The sequence below is a fragment of the Mustelus asterias genome, chromosome 2 (genome assembly GCF_964213995.1).
Source record: "Mustelus asterias chromosome 2, sMusAst1.hap1.1, whole genome shotgun sequence".
Lineage (NCBI taxonomy): Eukaryota > Metazoa > Chordata > Chondrichthyes > Carcharhiniformes > Triakidae > Mustelus > Mustelus asterias.
Genome location: NC_135802.1, coordinates 77,201,820 through 77,228,257, shown reverse-complemented (window position 1 = coordinate 77,228,257; position 26,438 = coordinate 77,201,820). Strand labels below are relative to the sequence as shown.

At 41.6% G+C, this 26,438-nt stretch overlaps 1 protein-coding gene across 1 annotated transcript in view; it reads left to right on the top strand.

The window, feature by feature from the left end:
- The window catches only part of elp2 (elongator acetyltransferase complex subunit 2), a 138,040-nt gene that overhangs the window by 99,342 nt on the left and 12,260 nt on the right, over positions 1-26,438 (top strand). The window contains exons 17-18 of the mRNA XM_078237588.1: positions 12,217-12,289; positions 17,358-17,550. Coding sequence (XP_078093714.1) covers positions 12,217-12,289; positions 17,358-17,550 — 266 coding nt within the window. The remainder of the gene's footprint in view (positions 1-12,216; positions 12,290-17,357; positions 17,551-26,438) is intronic.

Below are 26,438 nucleotides of genomic sequence, written 5' to 3'. Positions count from 1 at the left end.
ATAAATGATCGCAATGTACATATATTGTTAGGGTCAAAACTGAAACATGATTAACTTTCTTAAAACATATTTTAATAGGATTTTCTGTCAGAATGGAATGGAGAAATTTGAAAAACTGCATGTATACAATTTCAGGGATATTGAAGATGTTCTGCAGTAACTATAAACTTCGTACCTCATAAACAAGGTGCAACTTTTCCAAAGGTTTAATAGCGAGACCAACAGTGGAAAAGGGCAAGTTTTCATCAGTTCAATAATTTCTACTTAACTACCATCTGCGGTTGTTTCAACTACGTACTCTATCGGGTTGTATAAAATCACTGACAGCAGCTACGGGATTTCCATATTTAATTGCGCATGCACAGACTCCAAACGTTGCTGTCAGTTTTAGAGGAGTAACGGCAGCAAACACTGGCAGTCATTGTCATTACTATGGCAAAATCCAGGCCAATAAGTATGCATCTTGGCAATTAAATGTAATAGTCAGACACTATACCCAGGTGAGAAAAAAAATGACTCGAGAAGTAAGCGAAAAAAAATGAAAATATGCACTTAGAGTCATAGAGGTTTACAGCATGGAAACAGGCCCTTCGGCCCAACTTGTCCATGCCACGCATTTTTTTTTAAACCCCTAAGCTAGTCCCAATTGCCCACGCTTGGCCCATATCCCTCTATACCCATCTTACCCATGTAACTGTCTTAATGTTTTTTAAAAGACAAAATTGTACCCGCCTCTACTACGACCTCTGGCAGCTTGTTCCAGACACCACCCTGTGTGTGAAAAAATTGCCTCTCTGGACACTTTTGTATCTCTCCCCTCTCACCTTAAACCTATGCCCCCTAGTTCTAGATTCCAATACCTTTGGGAAAAGATATTGACTATTTAGCTGATCTATGCCCCTCATTATTTTATAGACCTCTAGAAGATCACCCCTAAGCCTCCTACACTTCAGAGAAAAAGGTCCCAGTCTATCCAGCCTCTCCTTGTAACTCAAACCATCAAGTCCCGTTAGCAACCTAGTATATCTTTTCTGCACTCTTCCTAGTTTAATAATACCCTTTCTATAATAGGATGACCAGAACTGTACATAGTATTCCAAGTGTGACCTGACCACTGTCTTGTACAACTTCAACAAGACGTCCCAACTCCTGTATTCAATGTTCTGACCAATGAAACCAAGCATGCCAAATGCCTTCTTCACCACTCTGTCCACCTGTTTTGCCCCCTCTTTAGTCGGGCATCCACATACTGAATGAGAAATTCCTCCTGAATACAAAGAACAAAGAAAATTACAGCACAGGAACAGGCCCTTCGGCCTTCCAAGCCTGCAACTGCCATGCTGCCTGACTGAACTAAAACCCCCTACCCTTCGGGGACCATATCCCTCTATTCCCATCCTATTCATGTATTTGTCCAGGCGCCCCTTAAAACTCACTATCGTATCCGCTCCCACTACCTCCCCTGGCAGTGAGTTCCAGGCACCCACCACTCTCTGTGTAAAAAAACTTGCCTCTTACATCTCCTTTAAACCTTGCCCCTCGCACCTTAAACCTATGCCCCCTAGTAATTGACCCTTCCACCCTGGGAAAAAGCTTCTAACAATCCACTCTGTCCATGCCCCTCATAATCTTGTAGACTTCCATCAGGTCGCCGCTCAACCTCCGTCGTTCCAGTGAGAGTAAACCAAGTTTCTCCAACCTCTCCTCATTGCTAATGCCCTCCATACTAGGCAACATCCTGGTAAATCTTTTCTGTACCTTCTCCAAAGTCTCCACATCTTTCTGGTAGTGTGGCGACCAGAATTGAACACTATATTCCAAGTGCGGCCTAACTAAGGTTCTGCAAAGCTGCAACATGACTTGCCAATTTTTAAACTCAATACCCCGGCCGATGAAGGCAAGCATGCCTTATGCCTTCTTGACTACCTTCTCCACCTGCGTTGCCACTTTCAGTGGCCTGTGTACCTGTACACCCAGATCCCTCTGCCTATCTTAAGGGTTCTGCCAATTACTGTATATTTCCTATCTGTATTAGACCTTCCAAAATGCATTACTTCACATTTGTCATACACCAAATTTCTCTCCATCCAAGCCTCTAATACAATGGCTGTCCCAGTCAATGTTGGGAAAGTTAAAATACCTTACTATTACCATCCTATTTTTCTTGAAGCTATCTGTAATCTCCTTACACATTTGCTCCTCAATTTCCCGCTGACTATTTGGGGGTCTATAGTACAACCCTATCAAAGTGATTTCCCCCTTCTTATTTCTCAGTTCAACCCATGTAAACTGAGTGGGCGAACCCTCTCAGTACTGCCGTGATGTTTTCTTCAATCAAAAGTGCAACTCCCCCTCCTCTCTTACCTCCTGTTCTATCTTTCTTATAGCATCTGTACCTTGGAACATTGAGCTGCCAGTCCTGTCCCTCCCTTAGCCATGTTTCAGTAATTGCTATAATACCCCAGTCCCACATACCCATCCATGCCCTGAGTTAATCTGCCTTGCCGGTCAGGCCTCTTGCATTGAAATAAATGCAGTTTAATCTGGACTTCCCTTGCTCTCTGTCTTGCTTTTGCCTGATCTGTCTGGTACTAGGATTACTGACACTGCCTTTACTATTTAATGTGCTCTCTTTAACTTCTGTGCTGTCCTCACCTTCTCTTCTGTCTCTCTACTGCTTTGGATCCCACCCCCCTGCCAAACTAGTTTAAACCCTCCTGAGTGGCTCTAGCAAATCTCCCCGCCAGGATATTAGTCCCCGTCCAGTTCAGGTGTATAACCCGTCCCTCTTGAACAGGTCACCCCTTCCTCAGAAGAGATCCCAATGATCCAAAAATCTAAATCCCTGCCCCCTGCACCAGCTCTCAAGCCACACATTCATCTGCCTAATCTTCCTATTCCTACTCTCACTAGCACGTGACACCGTTAGTAGTCCAGAAATTACTACCTTCGAGGTCCTGCACTTTAGCCTTCTGCCTCACTCTCTATATTCACACTGCAGGACCGCATCCCTTTTCCTATCTATGTCGTTGGTACCAATATGTAATGTGACTTCTGGCTGCTCACCCTCCCCCTTAAGAATGTCCTGCAACTGCTCAGAGACATCCTTGACCCTGGCACCAGGGAGGCAGTACGCCATCCTGGAGTCTCAATTGCGGCCACAGAAACGCCTGTCTGTGCCTCTAACTAGTGAGTTCCCTATTACAACTGCTCGCTTGCTCTTTGCCCGACCCTGCTCTACAGCAGAACCAGGTGTGGTGCCACAGGCCTGGCTGCTGCTGGTATCTTCCCCTGACAGGCTACCCACCTCAACAGTATCCAAAACGGTATACCTGTTTGAAAGGGGAATAGCCACAGGAGACTCCTGCACTACCTGCCTGCCTCTCCTGGCGGTCAGCCGTCGACCTGACTGAACCTGTGGTGTGACAACCTCCCTGTAACTAGTGTCTATCACATTTTCTGCCCCCTGTATGCTCTGCAGTGTGTCCACTTGATGCAAGACTTGCATTGATTAATGTAAAGATCAATGTTTGCTTAAAAACATTTGCCTGCTTTTTAAAAAATTGATGTCAAATAGAACAGAACAGCGTTGCCAACACTCAAGTCCTTTGATTTTTTTTTCGGAGTGTTTTGATTAATTGCTTGAGAGTCAGCTGGGAAATTTAAAATCTAAGAGTAAATGTTCTAATTGCGCTCTCTAGGCTCAGAGTCCTGCCTGCCAAGAGTGCCTCAGAAAATTTACTGAAATTAGTCTGCAATTTTCCGTCCAACAAAACATTGAACATCTCTTCCCTAGGTAATCACCTCGATTTTGATTGGCAGTAAATAATTTCACTGTAATTCAGTATTTTCAGCTTAAATGACAGTTATTTTAAGTTTAAGATATTTCGTTAGCATGTTTCTTCTGCCTTTCTGCTCCAGGGATTCTTCTGCGTTGGAGATGGAGGCAACTTTTTTTTTAAAAAGGGATATTATAACTCAGTTAAGATTTAGCTTCAAAAAGTTTTATTTTGCTAATTTGCTAACAAAGATATCAAGAAGGATTGGCCAGTCTTTCATTTTATGGATCAAGTCAAAAAAGGAGCTTTGCCAAAGAATTATTCCTGAGTGTCCGCAAAAGAATTATCTTAGGTAACTAAATGCATCTGACATGCATGTTTTGTATTGTTTGAGTGATTTGGAGTACATTTAAGTATAGGAATTATTCCCAATTGAATGTGTACCTGATTATATTTTAAGTTACTCATTTTAAAGTATTGTTTCCACTGGAGGTTTTTTAACATTTCATTGTTGTCTGCTGTATCGTAATTAGATGCAATCGCTGTTCCTTCAGCATTTTCTCATCTTTATTCTTGATTGATTGGCCTGGATTTTGCTGCACCAATAATGGCAAGCTATCAATGTTCACTATTATTATAAATCAATGATTCTTGATCTTTTTCATCCGTGGACCACATAAGTGGGACAAAAGACCCCGTGGATCACCTACCAGTCTTACATCACCTGCTTTCACTTGCCATGCAAAGAAAACCTCAATGAATGGGAAAAATAAGATATAAGAATAAGAAGATAAGACACCAATGAGGTGAAATCTGATTGCAAGCGAGAGAGTTTGAGTCTCACCTTGGGCTCCACATTCATCCAGTTCTACTTTGTTTTTTGCCCCACAAGTGTAGAAAATCTGATCTCCCAGTTATATGTTATAACAGTGAAGTAAATCCTATAAATTTACATGCAGGAGCCCATCTGGTTGTATCAATTTCAATTTTGTAGCAACGTAAGTTATAGCCACAAGTGCAAGTTCAGACAGTAGTTTTCTGTAAAAATTCATCTTAAACAAATGGCCGAACAAATGTAGGGTTTCATATTCGATGCAAAAAATTAAAAATTTGACAAATTCTCAAGCCAGCTCCTGGGCTGCCTTTTGCTTTTGCATATTGTTTAGTATGCATTTTAAATAGAGCTGTGCAGTTAATTTGCCCAGCCCACAGTGGTACCACGTTAACAATATTGATTTTTTGAAAAAATTGCATTTATATTATTATTTTATCACATCCAGATGCTGCTCCGAAAGACAATTTTCATATATGCTACTTATTAAGTGTAGTTACTGTTGTATATAATTCTGTACTGCTGGCTGAAAATTTTATTCAGGGCACAATTCATCCAAAGAATGAGTAAGTGTCATCTCCGGCGGTCGATGCAATCCCAATCACAATCCACTCACACTTAGTCATTTTTTTGGAGGGGGGTGTGATTCGCAGTAGTGTTGAAAGAGGCGGGGCCCAAACATCTCAACCCCCTACAGACAAAGGGAATACCCCCAATCCTTCACCACAGATGGACAATTCCCCACGCCCCACTCCATGCAAGCGCAGGTTGACCTAACACCCCACCTCCACGAGCGCCAGTATCCGTCCTGCCGCCCCAGCCCCCACCCCACCCCCCAAGTGTACGGCACTCACTGCATGGTTGCCAAAGTCTCCATCCCCTTGAGCAGATAAGACCATAAGACATAGGAGCGGAAGTAAGGCCATTCGGCCCATCGAGTCCACTCCACCATTCAATCATGGTTGATTTCAACTCCATTTACCCGCTCTCTCCCCATAGCCAGATAGAAGATGGTGCCAACTTGGCACTTCCTGACAGTTCTAACCTGGGGGCAGTGCCAGGACATTGTCCAGTCATGACACTGACCACCCAGGGGCTTCTGAGTCCCCCAGCATGATCATGACATCTATCCAGAGATATCAATAATGGCTGCAAGAAGGTGCACATTGAGGAATCTTTAGACTTTTAATGCCTGAGTTGTGTCAGCTGCTTCTATGGTGGAGAACTATCTCCCAGCATTGCTGCTCAGGCATGAGAGGTTGAAGAACACCCGCAATGGATAGAAAGCCGTCAGACAGAGCACCTGATCTTTCTAAGAAGCACTTCAGAGCTTATGAAATCCCGATATAAAAATATGCAGTCAAACTGAACACCTGCTCTTTCTGGGAAGCATTTCAAATTTTAGAAACATCTTTCAAAGAACTGAAGTCAGACTGAACACCAAAAGAGGAAACACTTCAGAGTTAATGGACTGTGAAAGTGTTTGTGTAAACGAACAGAGATAACACCTCCTTTGAAATAAACTGGAGCTGTCAATCAAAAGTCCTCTAAAAGTTAAAGGGGCATGAAGTAATTGTATCAGCAAACTGAGCTAATCCCTCTTTGATGTATCCTGGATCTGTCAATCATAAAGCTTTTATGAGGTATTGCACCATCTGTTGGTTGTCTGAACAAATCCCTCCTTTGAAACAGACTACGGCTGTCAACCAGAGGACTTGAAGAGCTATTGGCCATCTGTCATTTTTCAAACCAGGCTGAGGAAATCCCTCCTTTGAAATAGACTGGGGCTGTGAATCAGAATGATTTTAAATGTTCATCTGAGCAAAGGACCTCAAAATGATTCAAAGCAACAGAGAGGAGAGTCTTCAGAAAGCTGCTTGAAATATAATGCTGAGAAAAATTTCAAAGATTTTCAAGGCAAAATGGAGAATACTGGCCATGCGACCCCCATTCTGCATGAGATCCCCAAGGTGAAACCCCCCTCCCCCCCACCTGCAACCATCATCATCTTTGAAGGACCTCCCTCCCCCCCCCTGCACTCTGGCAGTGGATAGATACCATGGGCACCCTGGAGCTAAGTCCAAAGTGGTACTGACCTCCTTGCTCCACCTTGGAGTCCATGGTGCCTGGTCCCCACTCTTGAGGACCAGGAGTGATTTGCTCCCAGGTGACTTCCAGTTGTGGGAGCATATCAGGAGGCTGCTACATTCAACCTTAATCTCACCAATGAGATTAAAATGAATTCAAATGTGTTGAGATCAGTTCTGGCCAAGATCCTGATCACGTCAGCTGTAGCAAAAGACTTGCGAGCGATTTAGCACCCTAAGCAAATCCCGTTTTGGACCTTGGACCAAATTCACCAGCCCAGTGGATTTCCATCTGAGACTAATGGGCCCAGAGAATCTTCCTCTAGATTTCTTTATATTACTTTCAGTCTTCGGTACTCAAAAACTATAGGGAGCCTTATACAAAGTATATGTGTTTATTTACAGTTATAAAATAAGCCACAATAAGTGAAGTAAAGAAGATAAAATGTAAAGCTTATACTTATTGCATAGTCAGTTAAAGAGAAATGTAACATGTTAATACTTACAAGGTTTTGAGGTGCTCAATCTCAAATAGCCTTAATTGACATACAAGTGGCTTACTCTCACTCAGGAAAACTCTAGCATCTACAATTTAACTCCAAGTGTATGTACATTAAAAGCATCCTTATTTCTAATGGTCCTTGTGCCATGGGAGGTCACAATTTGCCTTATTCCTACTTATCCTATTCCATTATCTGAGGTACAGCACACAGTATCAGATCTCTCTAAAGCTATCCGATTAAACAGAAATAATAAGAGTGAATTAATGCCTCCCCAGTGCCCCACAGGCAATCTAGAAACACTTTCAATCTGCCTAATTAAGCTATGTTATTTAGATAGAAAGTCTGACTGTAAAATGGAAGCCTACAAAATCACTTAGCTTGCACAGCCTGTATCCATAGTATAGTTAAAACTTCGCTGCAAATGTCTTCCATTATAAAGTCACTGGAGTGAGTCTTGATATGTTATCATGATGGTTAAACAGATTGCCGAGGTCACATTTTTGTTGATTGGAAGTACTGGGCTAAATTCAATTGACTGGTTAAGGGGTAGCTACTCCATTTTTTTATTTTTAAAAGTGTCAGTGTATTTACAGAGGGAATTAAACAACTTTTATTTATACAGTGTCTTTTCCCAAAGCACTTCACTGGTGGAGATTGAACCTGTGTAGATGTAGGATTGAATTATCATAGGTGGTAGAATTCCAGAGTATGGGATTGGATGTTTCTGTGATTGATGATAGACAGTAGGCAAGAATCTTAACAGTGGAGGTGCAAGCGGGGATGCAAGTCAGAAGAGTTTACCAAGGCAGGGTGGAGTAAGACTATGGTGGCATTATTAGAAGAGCACTGAAGGTTGATTTTATTTGATTTATTATTGTCACATGTATTAACATACAGCAAAAAGTATTGTTTCTTGCGCGCTATACAGACAAAACATATACCGTTCATAGAGAAGGAAACGAGAGAGTACAGAATGTAGTATTACAGTCATAGCTAGGGTATAGAGAAAGATCAACTTAATGCAAGGTAAGTCCATTCAAAAGCCTGACAGCAACAGGGAAGAAGCTGTTTTTGAGTCGGTTGGTATAGGACCTCAGACTTTTGTATCTTTTTCCCGACGGAAGAACGTGGAAGAGAGAATGTCCGGGTGCGTGGGGTCCTTAATTATGCTGGCTGCTTTGCCGAAGCAGCGGGAAGTGTAGACAGAGTCAATGGATGGGTGGCTGGTTTGCGTGATGGATTGGGCTACATTCACGACCTTTGTTAGTTCCTTGCGGTCTTGGGCAGAGCAGAAGCCATACCAAGCTGTGATGCAACGAGAAAGAATGCTTTCTATGGTGCATCTCTAAAAGTTGGTGAGAGTCGTAGCTGACATGCCAAATTTCCTTAGTCTTCTGAGAAATTAGAGGCGTTGGTGGGCTTTCTTAACTAGAGTGTCGGTATGGGGGGACCAGGACAGGTTGTTGGTGATCTGGACACCTAAAAACTTGAAGCTCTCGACCCTTTCTACTTCATCCCCATTGATGTAGACAGGGGCATGTTCTCCTTTACGCTTCCTGAAGTCGGTGACAATCTCCTTCGTTTTGTTGACATTGACGGGAGAGATTATTATTGCCGCACCAGTTCACCAGATTCTCTATCTCATTCCTGTACTCTGTTTCATCATTGTTTGAGATCCGACCTACTACGGTGGTGTCGTCAGCAAACCTGAAAATTAAGTTGGAGGGGAATTTGGCCACACAGTCATAGGTGTATAAGGAGTATAGTAGAGAGCTGAGAACACAGTCTTGTGGGACACCGGTATTGAGAATGATCGTGGAGGAGGTGTTGTTGCCTATCCTTACTGATTGTGATCTGTGAGTTCGGAAGTTCAGGATCCAGTCGCAGAGGGAGGTGCCGAGGCCCAGGCCACAGAGTTTGGAGATGAGTTTCGTGGAATAACAGTGTTGAAGGCTGAGCTGTAGTCAATAAATAGGAGTCTGACATAGGTATCCTTGTTATCTAGGTGTTCCAGGGTTGAGTGCAGGCCCAGGGAGATGGCGTCTGCTGTGGATCTGTTGCGGCGGTAGGCAAACTGTAGTGGATCCAGGTAGTCCGGGAGGCTGGAATTGATTCGTGCCATGATTAACCTTTCGAAGCACTTCATAATGGATGTGAGAGCCACCGGCCGATAGTCATTAAGGTTGTTGAGCCAGTTTTGATTGGTGAAGACTATAATTGATGAGTTGATCGTGCAAAATGCGATATGGAAGTTCATATATAACTGAGCAAGTTAAAGATGGTTATTGGGTGAAATTCTCCCATACATCCACCAGTGGGTTCAGTGGCGGGCATGTTAGGGTGGGAGGGGTAGAATTTGGCAGGAGGCTCCTGGCGGATCAAGAAATCCACCGGAGGCCATTGTGAAAACGATTTCTATCCCGGTAATGGAATGTAAGTGAAAGCATTGGTAGCAGGGAAGATTCTAGAATCCATTATCAAAGATTTTGTAGCAATGCACTTGGAAAACAGTGGCAGGATTGGACAGAGTCAACTTGGATTTATTAAAGGGAAATCATGCTTGACAAATCTACTGGAATTCTTTGAGTATGTAACTAGCAGAGTTGATGAGTGGAGCCAGTGGATGTGGTTTATTTGGACTTTCAGAAGGCTTTCGATAAAGTCCCACATAGAAGACTATTGTGTAAAATTAAAACACATGGGATTGGGGTAATGTGTTGAGGTGGATAGAAAACTGGTTGGCAGATAGGAAACAAAGTAGAAATAAACGTGTCTTTTTCCAAATGGAGGGAAGTGAGTCGTGGGTACTGCAGCGATCACTGCTGGGACCCCAATTATTCACTAAATGTATTAAACTATATATATATTAATGATTTAGATGAGGGAACTAAATGTAATATAGTCAAATTTGCAGATGACACAAAGCTGAGTGGGAGGGTGAGCTGTGCAGAGGATGCAGAGATCCTTCAGTGTGATTTGGACAAATTGAGTGGACAAGTGATTGACAGGTGCAGTGTGATTTGCATAAATATGAGGTTATCCAATTTGGGAGCAAAAACAGGAAAGTAGATTATTATCTGAATGGCCATAAATTAGGAAAGGGGAGTATGCAATGAGACTTGGGTGTCCTCGTACACCAGTCACTGAAGATAAGCAAGCAGATGCAGCAGGCAGTAAAAATGGCAAATGGTATGTTGTCCTTCGTAGCAAGAGGATTCGAGTACAGAAGAAGGGATGTCTTAATGCAATTGTGCAGGGTCTTGATGAGGCCACCTGGAATATTGTGTGCAGTTTGGCCTCCTTATCTGAGGAGAGATGTCCTTGCTCTAGGAGGAGTGCAGTGAAGGTTTACGAGACTGATTCCTGGGATGGCAGGACTGATGTATGTGGAGAGATTGAGTCGGTTAGGATTGTATTCATTGGAGTTCAGAAGAATGAGGGTGGATTTCATAGAAACCTATAAAATTCTAACAGGACTAGACAGGGTAGATGCAAGGAGGATGTTCCTGCTGGTGGGCGGGTCTAGAACCAGGGGGTCGCAGTCTGAAGACATAGGATAAACAGTTTAGAACAGAGATAAGGAGAAATTTCTTCACCGAGAGAGTGTTCGACCTATGGAATTCGCTACCATAAGTAGTTGAGGCCAAAACATTGAATGTTTTCAAGAAGCAGTTAGATATAGCATTTGAGGCGAAGGGGATCAAAGGATATGGGGGGGGAAGGCAGGATCAGGCTATTTAGTTGGATGATCAGCCATGATAATAATGAATGGCGGAGCAGGCTTGAAGGGCCGAATAGCCTCCTCCCATTCAGAGTTTCTAGTATCTATCTTTGGATTGTGGGAGGACGCTGGAGCACCTGCAGACACTGGGAGAATATGCAAATTCTACACAGAGCCTGATCTTTCCCCCTGAGTGTTGCACTCACCTGAGCTCCTGGGTGGTCTACCTGCTCGGTACATGCCTTCGGAGATCAGTCAGGTTTCACACTGTTCTACCGTCACACTGTTGTGGGTGGATTTTCTGAAGTTGGGGTTGGGGGGGGGGGGGCCCTGTTAGTGATGGGGAGGAGACAACCGTGTTAATTTTGCATGCCAATGTAAAATGGGACTTTGCACTTGCGATATTTTCTGCTTCCATTGCTAAACCCACCCAACGTGTCCGGAAGCAGAAAATCCCAGCCTGAGGATAGCTTAGTTTTGTATTACTGTCTTAGCTGATGCTTTCTGTCAGGTTTTGTTTGTTCTCTTCAGGGCTTTTGTCTCCATTGCTTAGCTTTCAACTCTTTTTTTCTTTAGCAAATTAGTTTTACATTTGGATATATGACTTCACAATCTAGTAATCTCAATTTCCTACTTGATTTTCACTACGTGCATCCATTTGATTATTACGTTAATGATTTCATTTAAAATTCTACTTTGAGAAAGATTTGATCTCTTGTACCTCACCAGTAAAATAAGTTTATCTTGATACCACTGAGAGATGGGAGAAAGAGCGAATTTGCCAGACCCCTTAATACAATTGCTACCCAAGACTCTTTGCTAATAAGTGTCTCTGTGTGCGTGAAGCATAATCAGTTGGTTGAGGTACTGGGCAGGTCTTGGTACCTGTGAAATTATGCTTCTACTTTCAGGGATAAGATCAGGAAATCAGAATTTGTTTTTCACAGCTCCCAAACAAAGGTTGTATTTACACATGATAGACTGTAATGGACATGGATGTAAAAATATATGCTTTAATCTGCAGCTAAACAAAGCCCAAAGCTATTTTATTATCTGGCAATTCTCCAACAGGTCACCAAGTATGAAAATGTTAGAATATATTGCTTGTATTTTACTGTGAACCTGTTCAGTAGCACTAGTATTGTACTTAATGCATAATTTTGTTTCTTTCTAACAAAGGGAGAGAGAAATATCTACACCTCTATCTCTTTTTGAACACTTAACCACAGATGAGCTTAGGTTTTACATTTCCTCCTTTTAAAATTGCCTCAACTTTCTTATTTCTCTCCGACAGATACGGACATGGTTATGAAGTATTCTGTGTTGCTTGTAATAGCTCATCGACTGTGGTGGCTTCAGCATGCAAGGTATTGTGTGAAACTTTAGGGAAGAAAATAAATACTTTTTTTTTCAAATTCTACATTGTTTAGTAAACAGTCTACTTTTAATGCCCTAAGTTGATTCTGATTTGTTATGTTTTTTTACTGTGCGTAGAAATGTTCCTCTGGTTTCATTGGTAACTACTAGTGTTCGCAATAATTTTCAGTCCTATCTATTATATATTAAAATGGCTGAGTTAATCGCAACATTCAGCTTTGAATAATTGGCAAACCCTATGCCAGCATCCCTCATGAATTTTCCATGATAAAACTGTCCATATTTAGCTGCAAAACCTGTTATGCCTGTTAGTTACATTTTGAGAGGCTTTAACTATCGTCTTGTGTCATTGGTTTCAACAGAATCAATTCCTACAGTAAATTAGGGAATTATCTTAGTATGCCCTTGCAGATCTTGACCATCGCGTGGTTCTACAGCATTAGGTTTCCTCTAACCAAAATGTATTAGTGTGACCCTGAATTGTTCTGTAATTTCCAATGGCTGGAGTTTGCTATAGCAGGGCATATAACAATTGTCTGCCATTAGTTAACCTCTCATATGCATGTTTAGGTTCTATTTTTTTTTGCATAACAAGTTAATGAAAATGCGAACTGTTAAAGTAAGGGAAATGGCATCTTGGACTTGAAGAATTGTGGAATAAACAGTGTAGGGACTGAGAAGGAACTGTAAATTAGAGTGAGTGAAATCAATGTGAAGAGAGATGGAAAAGAAAGAGACAGAGGAAAAGTACTTTTTTAAAAATTACATTTTAAAAATCTCCCAACAATAATTAATACCTGATGAAATGAGACTGCAATATTGGAGAGGTCTATTGGCATTAATTAGTAATTATCACTGTGTCAAAATGTGTTTGAAATGATTTGACATAACTTTGTAGTGAGCTTGGTTGTACCTACCATGTAAATAAAGCAACCGTGTGGCATTGAATGCATTTCAGTGGTAGTGAATGAAATGTCATCTGTGCAAAACCTATGATGGAGTGACGCAACATGAACAGTAGCTTTTGGGTAAAAGCAAAATACTGCAGATGCTGGAATCTGAAGCAAAAACAGAAGGGCCATCTGGACTCAACGTTGGCTACAATCTCTCGCCATAGATGCTGTCAGACCTGCTGAGATTTTCCAGCATTTTCTGCAGTAACTTTTGGGTATTGGCATTTAACCACACATTACCTCCTTGCCCATTCATGCATAAATAACAGTGCATGCTATTAGACTCTCAATCATCTCAGTTCCAGGACATCACTGCAGGAGTTCCTCAGGCTAGTGTTCTAGGCCCAACCATCTTCCGCTGCTTTGTGAAGTGAGTGATCCAACTTCTTTTGAGATGCGTACCATCAGCCAATTTGATTCATTGCATGTGACATCAAGTAGACTGAGCACACTGGATACAACAAAGACATTGGACCCTGACAATATCCAGCTATAGTGCTTAACTATTGTGCTTCAGAACTAGCAGCAGCCCTAGTCAATCTATTGCAGTACAAAGTGGAAAATAGCCCAGCTTTGTGATTTGATTTGATTTGATTTATTGAGTCACATGTATTAATATACAGTGCAAAGTATTGTTTCTTGCGCCATACAGACAAAACATACCATTCATAGAGAAGGAAACGAGAAAGTGCAGAATGTAGTGTTACGGTCATAGCTAGGGTGTAGAGAAAGATCAATTTAATGCAAGGTAGGTCCATTCAAAAATCTGACAGCAACAGGGAAGAAGCTGTTCTTGAGTCGGTTGGTACGTGACCTCAGACTTTTGTATCTTTTTCCCAAACGAAGAGGGTGCAAGAGAGAATGTCCAGGGTGCGTGGGGTCCTTAATTATGCTGGCTGCTTTGCTGAGGCAGTGGGAAGTGCAGACAGAGTCAATGGATGGGTGGTTGGTTTGCATGATGGATTGGGCTACATTCACGACCTCTTGTAGTTCCTTGCGGTCTTGGGCAGAGCAGGAGCCATACCAAGCTGTGATGCAACCAGAAAGAATGCTTTCTATGGTGCATCTCTAAAAGTTGGTGAGAGTCGTAGCTGACGTGCAAAATTTTCTGAGTCTTCTGAGAGAGCAGAGGCGTTGGTGGGCTTTCTTAACTAGAGTGTCGGCATGCGGGGACCAGGACAGGTTGTTGGTGATCTGGACACCTAAAAACTTGAAGCTCTCGACCCTTTCTACTTCATCCCCATTGATGTAGACAGGGGCATGTTCTCCTTTACGCTTCCTGAAATCAATGCCAATCTCCTTCGCTTTGTTGACATTGACGGGAGAGATTATTGTTGTCACACCAGTTCACCAGATTCTCTATCTCATTCCTGTACTCTATCTCGTCATTGTTTGAGATGATATGCAAAAAGAACAAAAGTCCCAAACATGTGACTGAATCATTACAACTCATTTTCTTTTGAGATGAAGAATCAAATTTGCATGTGTCCTGCAACTAATTTTGATATTTTTCTGTGTCATCATTGTCAGTAAGTTTTGTTATTACATATTACTTCTTTGCGATACACTGCCAGCTCCCATCCATTTCAGCAAAAAATGCATCTTATTGATTGTCATCTCCGTTACATGTACATGTGGAACAGGCATTCTGAAAATTTTGCTTCTGAGGATTCCCCTCCCAGGTTATAAAAAAACATTCTGTAGGCCTCCTGTAACAAAAGTTTATTTTTGTATATAAAAAAGTTGTATAATCAAACAAGTATTTGTTTCACTTAATTTGAATCGAAGATTGATTGCATAATCTACAGTGCAGTACTGAGGGAGTGCTGCATTGAGAGAGGTTGGAAACTTGAGGTAGTAGGTGGGGGACTGACAAGTTTTTGTGTTCTGTTAACAGCGTGAAGAGGGTCTTAAAAAACCTACCTTAATGTGCACTGTTGGACATATTATTATAGAATTAAGAGGTGTTCCACATTACAGATAATCAGTGCACTGGATTTCAATATGCTCTCCTGAGGGCCTTATTAAGTCAATGTAGCAGACAATTCGTGAACCAATTTTGAGATAATGTCTCAACAAGTCCTTCTGAGTGTGAAAGAATTCCACAACGTTTATGGTAGTTAGAGTTCTATTTTTGAATGAACAAATTACCTGTAACAGACACATCTGTTTAGTCGCCTTATTCATCGATGATTTAAAACCCAATCGAACATTAATTCCACTCTTTAATCAATAAATCTGCATTCAATGCTATTTTAATTTTCAACCACTGTCTAGTTAGGGATAAATGATTATGGGTTATGACCTGAATCAGGCTCTAAATCCCAGCAGTACAGACACCCACCATAGCCAGTGCATGTAAAAAAGAATCTCTCCTTGATTGACTTGGGTATTACTTCTTCACTGGCTGCTGCATCTTACTGAATGGATTGAGGAAATCTACTATCCCTCTGACGATAGTGCTCCCTGGCCATCTACCTCTTGATGCATCTCTCTCATCATCAAATGCCCCAACCCCACCCCCCTGCACCCCGCTCCTGCTTATACCTGAAACACAAAGGCATCCCTAGTCTGATTCTGTTTTTAATTGTTGGCTTTGCATCACCCACCCAAAGCACCAAATAAACCAACCAACCTGATTGGATTGGCCACATCTAACCCAGAAGTACGAGTTAGACAAAGATTATTGGTTAGGAGCGTGACAGATTGAGATGAAGAATGAAATGGAGTTGCTATTGCTAATTATTGATAATGAAGAAAGATGTTGTTGATGGTACTATTAAGTGGCATTTATTTACCAATAACAAATGATCTGTCACCAATGATCAGTTTGGATTCTGTCAAGACCACTTGATTCCAAATCTCTTGACAGCTGAGGTCTAAACATGAGCAAAAGAGCTGAATTCCAGAGGTGTAAGGTGAGAGTGACTGCCCTTGACACCAAGGTAGCATTTGAATGTGACATCAAGGCACCCTTTTAAAATTAAGTGGGATCAGAACAGGGGAGTGGTGGGACAAGTGGAGGAAGGTGTTGGGGCAGGGGAATACTCTTCTCTGGGTGGAGTCATAACTAGTACAAATGAAGGTGGTTGTGGTTATGAGAGACCAGCCATCTCATGGTTGCTGGACTTAATCAAGATAGTATCCTAAGCACATCTGTGACTTTTCCACCATTTAAGGTCAGAAGTGGGGATGTCCGCTAATGATTTCCAGTGGTCAGTTTCATTCACAACTCCTAGGATAATGAGGCAGTCCATCCTTGTGTGCATCAAGACCTGAAAAACATCCAGGCTTAGGCTGATATGTAACAAGTAACATTCTCACAACAATCTCACCCAAGCCCTATCCCCACAACAAATGGCCTCCTTCTGCACTGTAGGGATTCTATAATTCTATGAGTAACTTACCTCCTGACTCCCCAAAGCTTTTTCACCATCTACAAGACATAGTTGAGTGTGATGGAATACTTTTCAATCAGCTGGAGGGGTCCAGCTCCAGCAACACTCAAAAAATGCGATACATTCCAGGACAAAGCAGCAAATTTCATTGGCCCACCAACCAGCTTAAAAATTACTGCCCTCTACCACAGGCGCACTGCACTGTGGCTGCAGTGTTTCCCATCTATGAGATTCTCTGCAGTAACTCACCTTGTCGAAGTTGAAGTCGACAACAAATTCTAAACCCCCCCACCCTCTGCCACCGTGAAGGACTAGGGCAGCAGATGTATGAAATCACCACCAACAAGAAGTTTCCCTCCACACCACACGTATTCTGATTTGGGAATATATCACTGTTAGTTCACTGCCGCTGGACTAAATTATGGAATTCTCTTCCTAATGGCACTGTGGGTGTATCTATATCACATGGACTGCTGCGGTTCCAGAAGGCGGCTCACCATCACCTTCCCAAGGAAAATTAAGGATCGGCAATAAAATGCTGCCCTTGTCAGAATTGTCCACATCTTGTGAAAATATAAAAATAATTGCTTAAAACATATTTGGGATCCACAGACTCCTTCCCTTGTTAAGAACCCCTGTTGTAGAGTAGAGGATCATAGAACAGATTCCACTGCCTTCCGTGACATTTCTGTTTTTTTTTGTTGTAGGCCTCCAAAGTGGAGCATGCAGCAATTATTTTATGGAGTACCACCAAATGGAAGCAGCTCCTCTCCTTACCATTCCACAACCTGACCGTCACTCAGTTGGCATTTTCGCCAGATGACCAATTCTTGTTGGCAGTTTCACGAGATCGAACCTGGTCTCTCTGGAAACAACATGAATCGGCAGACTCTATTTCAGGTAAGAACACAATAAGGACACTAATTTAAAGGGACTGCATGCTGCACTTAAGGCCACTAAACCTTTAATAATTTGATGTCCAGACTCGACCAAATAGTTTTTGAGCAAATTATTTTACTTCCAATAATTTGCTGTATTCAATTGACCTGTAATATCTCATGTTCCAAGAAATATCAGTTCAGAATAAAGGATTCCTTGCGGTTCCACACTGTTATGCAATTTTCTGAAGTCTTTCCACAGTGATTCACGTTTTTAGTTTACGATATATAACTATAAAGTTGCTGATACTATGTTAAATGTAAGCACCCAATAACAATTTTTGTTTCTTTAAAAAAGACCTTCGGTGAAAATTAAAGCAGAGTTTCACAACATTTTTTGTTGACATTTTTCTGTGTAGTTGAACTTAGATTTTTATCACTATGATAGATTATTAGGCTATGCACTAGCTGTTTAAAACTAAGAACAATAAGTATTATATTCAAGAAATGTTTGCATGAAATGTTACCTTAATATTTTCAATGTACTTTTGGTTTTGATATTTTTAGCAATTTGTGACCCACCTTTGCCATAAGTAGTGTCAAGACCTGACAAGAAGTAGTAAGATTTAGTCGTCAACAAAGGAACGACATTGTAATTTTTGGTATTTTAACCTCTCTAATGTATACTTTCATGGACAGTTTTAGGGTGCTATCTTCTATTGTGATTAATTATATTTGTAGGTGGATGTATCTTAACCTTGGAGTGATTGAGTGAATTTAAATAACTCAGCTGCAAACTTTTGTCCGTTAAAAATGAAGAAAGTTACTTTAACTTTCCGGGTAAGTGTGTGTGTGAAATAAACAAAAGGTAGATGTTTCACTCACATGACTCACCAACACTATCACGCATACAAAAACTAGATAGAGTTGAAGGTAAGAAAAATGGAATTTAACTTAGTCTGTGTTTTACTGCGGGCCTGATGTTTCTCGGTTGAGTTGATGAAAGTGAATGGCTGGAAGTGAAGATCATGAAAAACAAGATTTTTCCATGGCTGTGAAAGCTCTTTGTCATCGATGTGCCAGAGTTTGAGAACTCCGGTGAACTTAGGTGAAACAGATTAGAGGAGAGAGTCCTTGTTCCTCTTTCAAGGTATTGCAGATATATGCTTCGCTGACTGCAGCATCAGGTGGCTCTTTGCAAGACTGTCTCTTTCTGAGGGAAGTCAGGCTTGAAGTCTCAGATGTTTCTTTGCAAAGCAATTTGAATATTCTGCTGTATCTTTAGCAGGGAGCCAAGGCTGCTGCTGTATCATGTGACCTCACATCAGTGGTCGAGTCACTAGTCCCAAATAAAGGATTGTGGTAATTTAATGAATATGTCGATGAATAGACTAAAATTCCTACAGTGCAGATGGAGGCTATTCGGCCCTTCGAGCCTGCACCAACGACAATCTCACCCAGGCCTTATCCCCGTAATCCCACATATTTACTCTGCTAATCCCACTAACATTAAGGGTCAATTTACCATGACCAAGTCACCTAACCTGCACATCTTTGGACTGTGGGAGGAAACCAGAGCACCTGGAGAAAGCTTCTGGGAGAATGTGCAAACTCCACACAGACAGTCACCCGAGGCTGGGATTGAACCGGGTCCCTGGTGCTGTGAAGCAGCAATGCTAATCTCTGTACCACCCCATAGAATCCCTACAGTGCAGAAGGAGGCCATTTGGCCCATCAAGCCTGCACCGACAACAATTCCACCTAGGCCCTATCCCCATAACATCACGTATTTATCCTGCTAGTTCTCCTGACACTAAGGGGCAATTTAATATGGCCAATCAACCTAATCTGCACATTTTAGGGATGTGGGAGGAAACTGGAGCACCCGGAGGAAACCCACACAGACACGGGGAGAACGTGCAAACTCCATACAGTCACCCATGGCCGGAATTGAACCCCAGTGCCTGGAGCTGTGAGGCAGCAGAGCTAACACTCTGCCATTGTGCTGCCTTATGTTCTTCTCCAATCTGTGATTTTACTCATCTGAAATATTTTTTTGCTTGAAAAGGGCAAAATACATATTTTTTGCATTTGAGGTGTTTTTGAGGTTTTATCTACCTCCTGGTCTGACAAACATTGGGCAGAATTTTCCTGTCTCGCCCGCCATGGGAATCGTAGCAGGCGGGATGTGGACTATGCAAAGGTCTGTTGACCTCGGGCAGGATTTTCCGGCCTTGCTGCAAAATCCAGCTCTTTGAGTCAATATCAGAAAGAGGGTCCTCTGGAGACAAGATAATTCAATCCAGAAGTGAAATCTGGTAGCCCTCAGAAGCCATCTTGAATTTTAGTCTTTTGAGGTGTAGTTTTAAAAAATGTAGGGAGGAATTTTCATGTCTTGTCTGTGGTGGGCAGGAGTAGTGAATCTCGCAGCAAGCAACAATTTGGAAATCCATTGGCGTAAAAACAGTTTGCAGTTAAAGTTAAAGTTTATTCATTAGTCATAAGTAAAGCTTTTATTAACACTGCAATGAAGTTACTATGAAAATCCCCCAAGTCGCCACACTCTGGCGCCTGTTCGGGTCAGTGCACCTGACCATCTCCCAATGGTGGGTTGGCTAAACTGCTGCCTAGTGGACTAACGCAATTGGAATTAGCTTAAATCTCATGAATGTTCATTAAAACAGTTGCCCACCGAAATCTCCTCATGCATTCAAACCCTGCGCCATGTCAGCGGGAAATTACTTTGACCTCAAACTTGTTTGAAAATATGTGGCATGCAGTAGTTGGACCTCAATTTGCCCGTGACTTTGAGGAGAGTGCAACATACATAGCCTGCTGCGCCATTCTTGTTGCGATGGACGCCCTTGTTGCTGATCCTCCTGCAATCTTCTCTTTTATTATTTATTATAGGGATGTGGACTTTATTGACCAGGCCAACATTTACTATCCATCCCTAATTCCCCTTGATAAGGTGGTGGTGAGCTGACGTCTTGAACCACTGCAATCCCTTTGATGCAAGTACACCCAAAGTGTATACACCACATGGACTGCACCGGTTCAAGAAGGCAGCTCACCACCACCTTCTTGAGGACAATTAGGAATGGCAAAAAATGCTGGTTTGGCCAATAAAGCCCACGTCCCTTGAATACATTTTTTAAAAAACACCCCCCTACCACTCCCATCGCACTCTCATTCCTGGCCTGGGTTCCTTGCTGATCCTTGGCCTCTGGTGGGTGTGTTGCTGGCAACCACTATCCCCCATCCAGTGGCACAGACTGCAATGAAGAATTCCAAGCCTCTGTTTGGCCATCAGTTTTTGGCAGGCAGGCTCCCCACCTCTGCAAAGGTCTTAATACAGCGGGCCTTTCCCAAAAAAGACAGTGCAGGCTTTTGCCAGCCTCCAGCTGGCGCGCAAGATCCCCATTGCCTGGATAGATTCTGCCCCATGTATCTTTCCTTCATACCTGTGCTAACAGACATACCGAGCTTTGACAAAGGGTTATCTGGACTCGAAACGTCAGCTCTTTTCTCTCCTAACAGATGCTGCCAGACCTGCCGAGATTTTCCAGCATTTTCTCTTTTTGCTACCGGATATAAGCCTGAGACATGTAATGACAACTCACATATTGCAAAACTCTTGGAATACATCAAAGTCAAAATGAAACAAATCTTTTCTTGCACAATTTTAATTCTTAGTATTCCTAATAATTGTTTTAATCAACTGAAACTGTTCTATACTTGTGTGATTGTTCTCTTGACTTTAGAGCTGCAGAACACTTGGCAACTGGCTACATATCAACTTGAGTTACTTATTACTGCAGACCAAGTTGCACATTTCCATTCCATCCCTGCAAAAGATAAATGCTAACAATCACTATCACTTAAAAGAAAGATAAATGTCCAGAAAGCACGCAGCAGCACCAAGTAAAAAGTGCACTTGAGGAGTAGATGGTGATAGGTTTACTGCTGGACTGCTCTGTAAATCTTACTGCCAACATAGCAAAAGAAATATAGAGTCAACCATGAAAAACACCACCATTTGCAATACCCCAACCAGTCTTATTTATGTGCTTGGTATGACAGTAAATTTATTTGCTGATCAATGAGTTAAAAGCAAAAAGTGCTGACAGCTATCATCCATTTTCTACTTTAACGGGCTAAGCCATTCAGGGGAGTTCTTCTCTCCACATATGTAACACGATGGGCAAAAATGTTGGTATTATTCACCTGGAGATGGTGTTATGACTGGGTGGGAACGGACAAACTGGCTTCTCTTTATTTAGTCTCCTCGGTTGGTCACAAATGTTTTCAATTTATTTTACCTGCAGATGCCTTTTCCAATCCAAATGTATTTCCTTTCTTACAAGGAGCCAATCAAATCGTGTTTTCTTGAGTCAAAGAAGGAACAAGTTTATTAGTTACTGAACCTGAGAAAAAATAATGAAGACACGATAACACACACACTGATATCAAAAGTAAGAAAAGTTAGAGTCCAAATACAGGTTAAAAGAATATACGATGAAATCCTTTGCTTGTCCTTGAGGTGTAGGTTGTTGAACATTGAGGCCATTTAAAACCTTGCAGTTGAATTCAAGCCCAGGTAACTGCTCTTCACTGAAGACAATTTCCTTCCTTTTAAATCCGTGATCCACTTCCCAGAAATTAATGGGTTTCTCCTGAGGTTCTTACTATCGCGATGGGGCTTTTCTTAACTTGAGAGGCAGAGCAATTCCTTACTGTTCCCTTTTTTTCCAGATGACTTATTGCTGTGTCTGGCTTGGCAAAAACAGTTCTTAAAAACCTCCTGTTTGTACATTCCCAAAAAAGAATTTGCAATGTGTCTTGTCATCATTTTTGTAGAAGTAATCGCATTTTTGATCTTTCATCTCAGAGACCTTTGACCCATTTCAGTATGGTCCAAACCAACAGGAGATGGGGTTATTTCGTCCTCCACAGAGGAGTTTGAGTACCTGTTGGGTGTATCTGGTGGTTAGCAGTTGTCTCTACTGTTGATTAAAATTCAGCACTTTGCATTTTTAATCTCTTTAGTTGGAGAATTGGGTTTTGAAGTCTGTATGTTTCCTTTGAAATGCCTCTCGCTTCACACTTCCTTTCAGAGAGTGTTCTTGTTTGCTATACAAACCTTCACCTTGGAAGGTGGCCTCGTATTTTAAAGCAGCTTTTTGTGTCATTTTCTCAAGTCCAGAATTTCCAGTTGAAAATTTTTTTAAAAATAATCTTTCAAAAATAAAGAGGCATTTTTGTGTCAGTGGAAAAGTGTCTTTGCATTGGCATTTCAGTCCAAATCTTCTTGTGACCTTGTTAGCCATCCAAATCTCTGTCTATACTTGTTTGTGAATTAAAGGGGGAGTTGTGATTTTTCTCCGCACAAAATGTGTTTCTTCACTGGAATATAAAATTAGGATTTAAGACTTTAGAATCAGTTGCCCTTGGAAGGTGACATTGATCGAGACTTGCATATAACTAAATGGTCCATCCATTATGATGTTTGTGTGCATCAACGTAGTTTTGTGAACGGAAGTCATAATTGAATAAGTTATTAGAGTTCTTTTGAGGATGTAACACAAAGTGGATAAATGGGAGCCATTAGATGTAGTTTTTCAAATTTCTTTCACAAGATGTGGGCATCACTGGCTCGGCCAGCATTCATTGTCCATCCCTTATCATTCTTGAGAAGATGCTGGTGAGCCACTTTCTATAATTGCTGCAGTCCATGTGGTGTAGGTACATCCACAATGCTGTTAGGAAGGCAGTTCCAGGATTTTGACCCAGCAGTGGTGAAGCACCGGCAGAATGGTTCCAAGTCAGGTGACTTGAAGGAGAACTTGCAGATGGTGGTGCTCTGCTGCCTTTGTCCCCTGAGGTGGTAGAGGTTGTGGATTTGGAAGATGCTGTCAAAGAAACTTTGGTGAGTTTCTTCAGTGCATCTTGTAGATGGTACAAATTGCTACAACTGTGGAGGGGGTGGGCAAAAAATTGACAGGTTGAGAATGATGTGGAAAAATGTGAGGTTGTCCGCTTTGACGAGAACAGCAAATCAGAATATTATTTAAATGGAGAGCACAGAGTTATGCTATCAAGAGGGATCGAGGTGTCCTTGTTCATGAATAAAAAGAAGTTAGCATGCAGCAAGTAATTAGGAAAGTAAATGAAATGTCGGCCTTTATTGCAAGGAGGATGAAATATAAAAATAGGGAGGTCTTGCTACAACTGTATAGGTCATTGATAAGACCATGCCCTGAATTTTGCATACATTTTTGATCTCCTGACTGTTGTAGGCAGGAGAGGGCTTAATTAAAACAGTGCTAATTTCTCCTTTTGCCATCCATCTATAAAGATAGAACAACGGTTTGATTTGTTTCTCTCTCTATAAAAGTGTAATATGTAATATTTTACTGGGGTATTTCTCAACCCCTCAGTTTTGTTGTGATCCAAATTTCTATTAATAACCTCACAACAAACTCGAGATTAACTTACAGGGTTAGTATATTTGCGCATACTCAAAATGCAAAGAGAGGGTTTGCAACATCTCCGTCGCAGTCAAATAGAAAAGAGAGTGGGAGAGAAAAGAAAGATTTACATTGCAGAGAAAGGAAATATTGTTTCAAATGTGTTCTAGAGTCAAAATAAAATACAATAAAAGTATTCCTTTATGGAGATCAGTGGACTGAAAACTGTTGCTGGATAATTCACTTTTTTGATGGTGTTAACTTTACACGATGAGATATGCATGCAGAGATTAATCAGTCTTGTAGGTGATGGTACAGAATTTTCAGCGGAAGTAGTGTAGATGGGGGCCAGGTATTCCATCTGGACAGAGCACCTTGTCTGAGAGGCTGCTAGTCAGATGGTAAACAGCAGGCTGAGCTTTTTAGGTTCAGCAAGGCACTATTATTTGTTTCCCAAGCCAGAGGCCCATGTCACATGACTCCCACCACTCCACCATCTTTGACAAAGAATGTGTACCTATCATCTGGATTCCAAAGGCTGTTAAAATATCTAAACCGTTAGGAATTGAAGGGAAGGTTTTGGGGCCTTTCTCTTAACAGACAATCCATCTCCTCCTGGTCAGCCTGGGCTACTAAATGCAGATGGCATTGTATAGCTCTCTTTGAAGTTGGGCTGTATAATCCACAGGCGGTCAGTGGCTCCTCAAAGAGAACGAAGTGTGACTATTCCCAAAATTGCCAAGTAGCTTATTTTGTTCGGGAGACACAGACAGACGTAGGTTCAGCCATTTTAAAAGTCTTTGTTCAGTACAGACAGACATAGGTTCAGCCATTTTAAAAGTCTTTGTTCAGTTTTAAAATTTTAGAAATTGGGCGGCACGGTAGCACAGTGGTTAGCACTGCTGCTTCACAGCGCCAGGGTCCTGGGTTCGATTCCCGGCTCGGGTCACTGTCTGTGTGGAGTTTGCACATTCTCCTCGTGTCTGCGTGGGTTTCCTCCGGGTGCTCCGGTTTCCTCCCACAGTCCAAAGATGTGCGGGTTAGGTTGATTGGCCAGGTTAAAAATTGCCCCTTAGAGTCCTGAGATGTGTAGGTTAGCGGGATTAGCGGGTAAAATATGTGGGGGTAGGGCCTGGGTGGGATTGTGGTCGGTGTAGACTCGATGGGCCGAATGGCCTCCTTCTGCACTGTAGGGTTTCTATGATTTCTATGATTTCTATGAAATAGTAAGCACATCTCTATATATAATGTTGGGTCTTAGTCCCTCACATTATTTTAAGGAGGTATATATAATTGGCGGCAGTTGAGATTCACTAGGTTGATTCCTGAGATGAAGAGTTGTCCGATGAGGAATAGTTGAGCAGGTTTAACTGTACTCATTGGAGTTTAGAAAAGTGCAAGGAGATCTTATTAAAACATACAAAATTCTGAGGGAGCCTGACAGGATAGATGGTGAAAATGTTTGCCTTAATAGGGGAATCTAGAAGTAGGGGACACAGTTGAGATGAGGATTTTTTCTTTTAGTGGGTTGTTAATCTTTGGAATCTTTTACCCCAGAAAGCAGTGAGGCTGGGCCATTGAATATATTAAAGATGGAGGTAGACAGATTGTTGGTCTACAAGGGAGTTGAGGGTTGTTGGAGGCAATTGGGAAAGTGGAGTTTAAGGCCATGATCTTATTGAGTGGCACTGCAGTTTCTAGAGGCTGAAATGACCTACACCTGCTCTTATTTCTTATGTTCTTAGCTGAATGTAGTTAGCTGTAGAATTGATTTTTTTTGATATTTTGGTGAGTTACACAGGTCATTGTAGGCTGATTCATTTAAAGATATCTGATGTGCTTGTTATGTTTATTGATTAGCTTGCTGCAACTGTTTCGTGGTTGATAATATCTATTATTTGTATAGCAGCAATGTCATTGATTGAGCATCAGACAGCTTCTTGTTGCACTGTTTGTCAGTAATGTGTGATTCCAGCATTGTTCGTCCTGTCTTTTCGCAGTGACGCTATCTGTTTTTATTCCCATGGGCTGTCTTTCCCGGCAGTCGGTTTTAGTAGTTTGTTGATGTGTGTTGATTACTGTCTACCGTCTAAACCTTTGTTGGATAAGTTGATTGGGACTTTTATATTATGTGTCCTTGGTTTCACTTATTTGGCTATTGCTATTGTCAGATTGCAAGAACTTTTGCATTGCAGCAGTACAGGTGAAAAAGGATACCAAGTCTAAACTTTGAATTTTTTACGTATTAATCATAACTATCAGAACATTGCTGTCTTCAACATGTTTCCGATTAGAGCTTGTGTTTTCTGATCACTAGATTATGTCCATCCAGTACTTTCCCTTTTAAGTTTTAATGTGTATACTTGAATGTTCCATGGGGTGTTCAATGTAGCAAGAAGGGATGAGAAATTTACACCATTTACACTGGACCTATATTGTC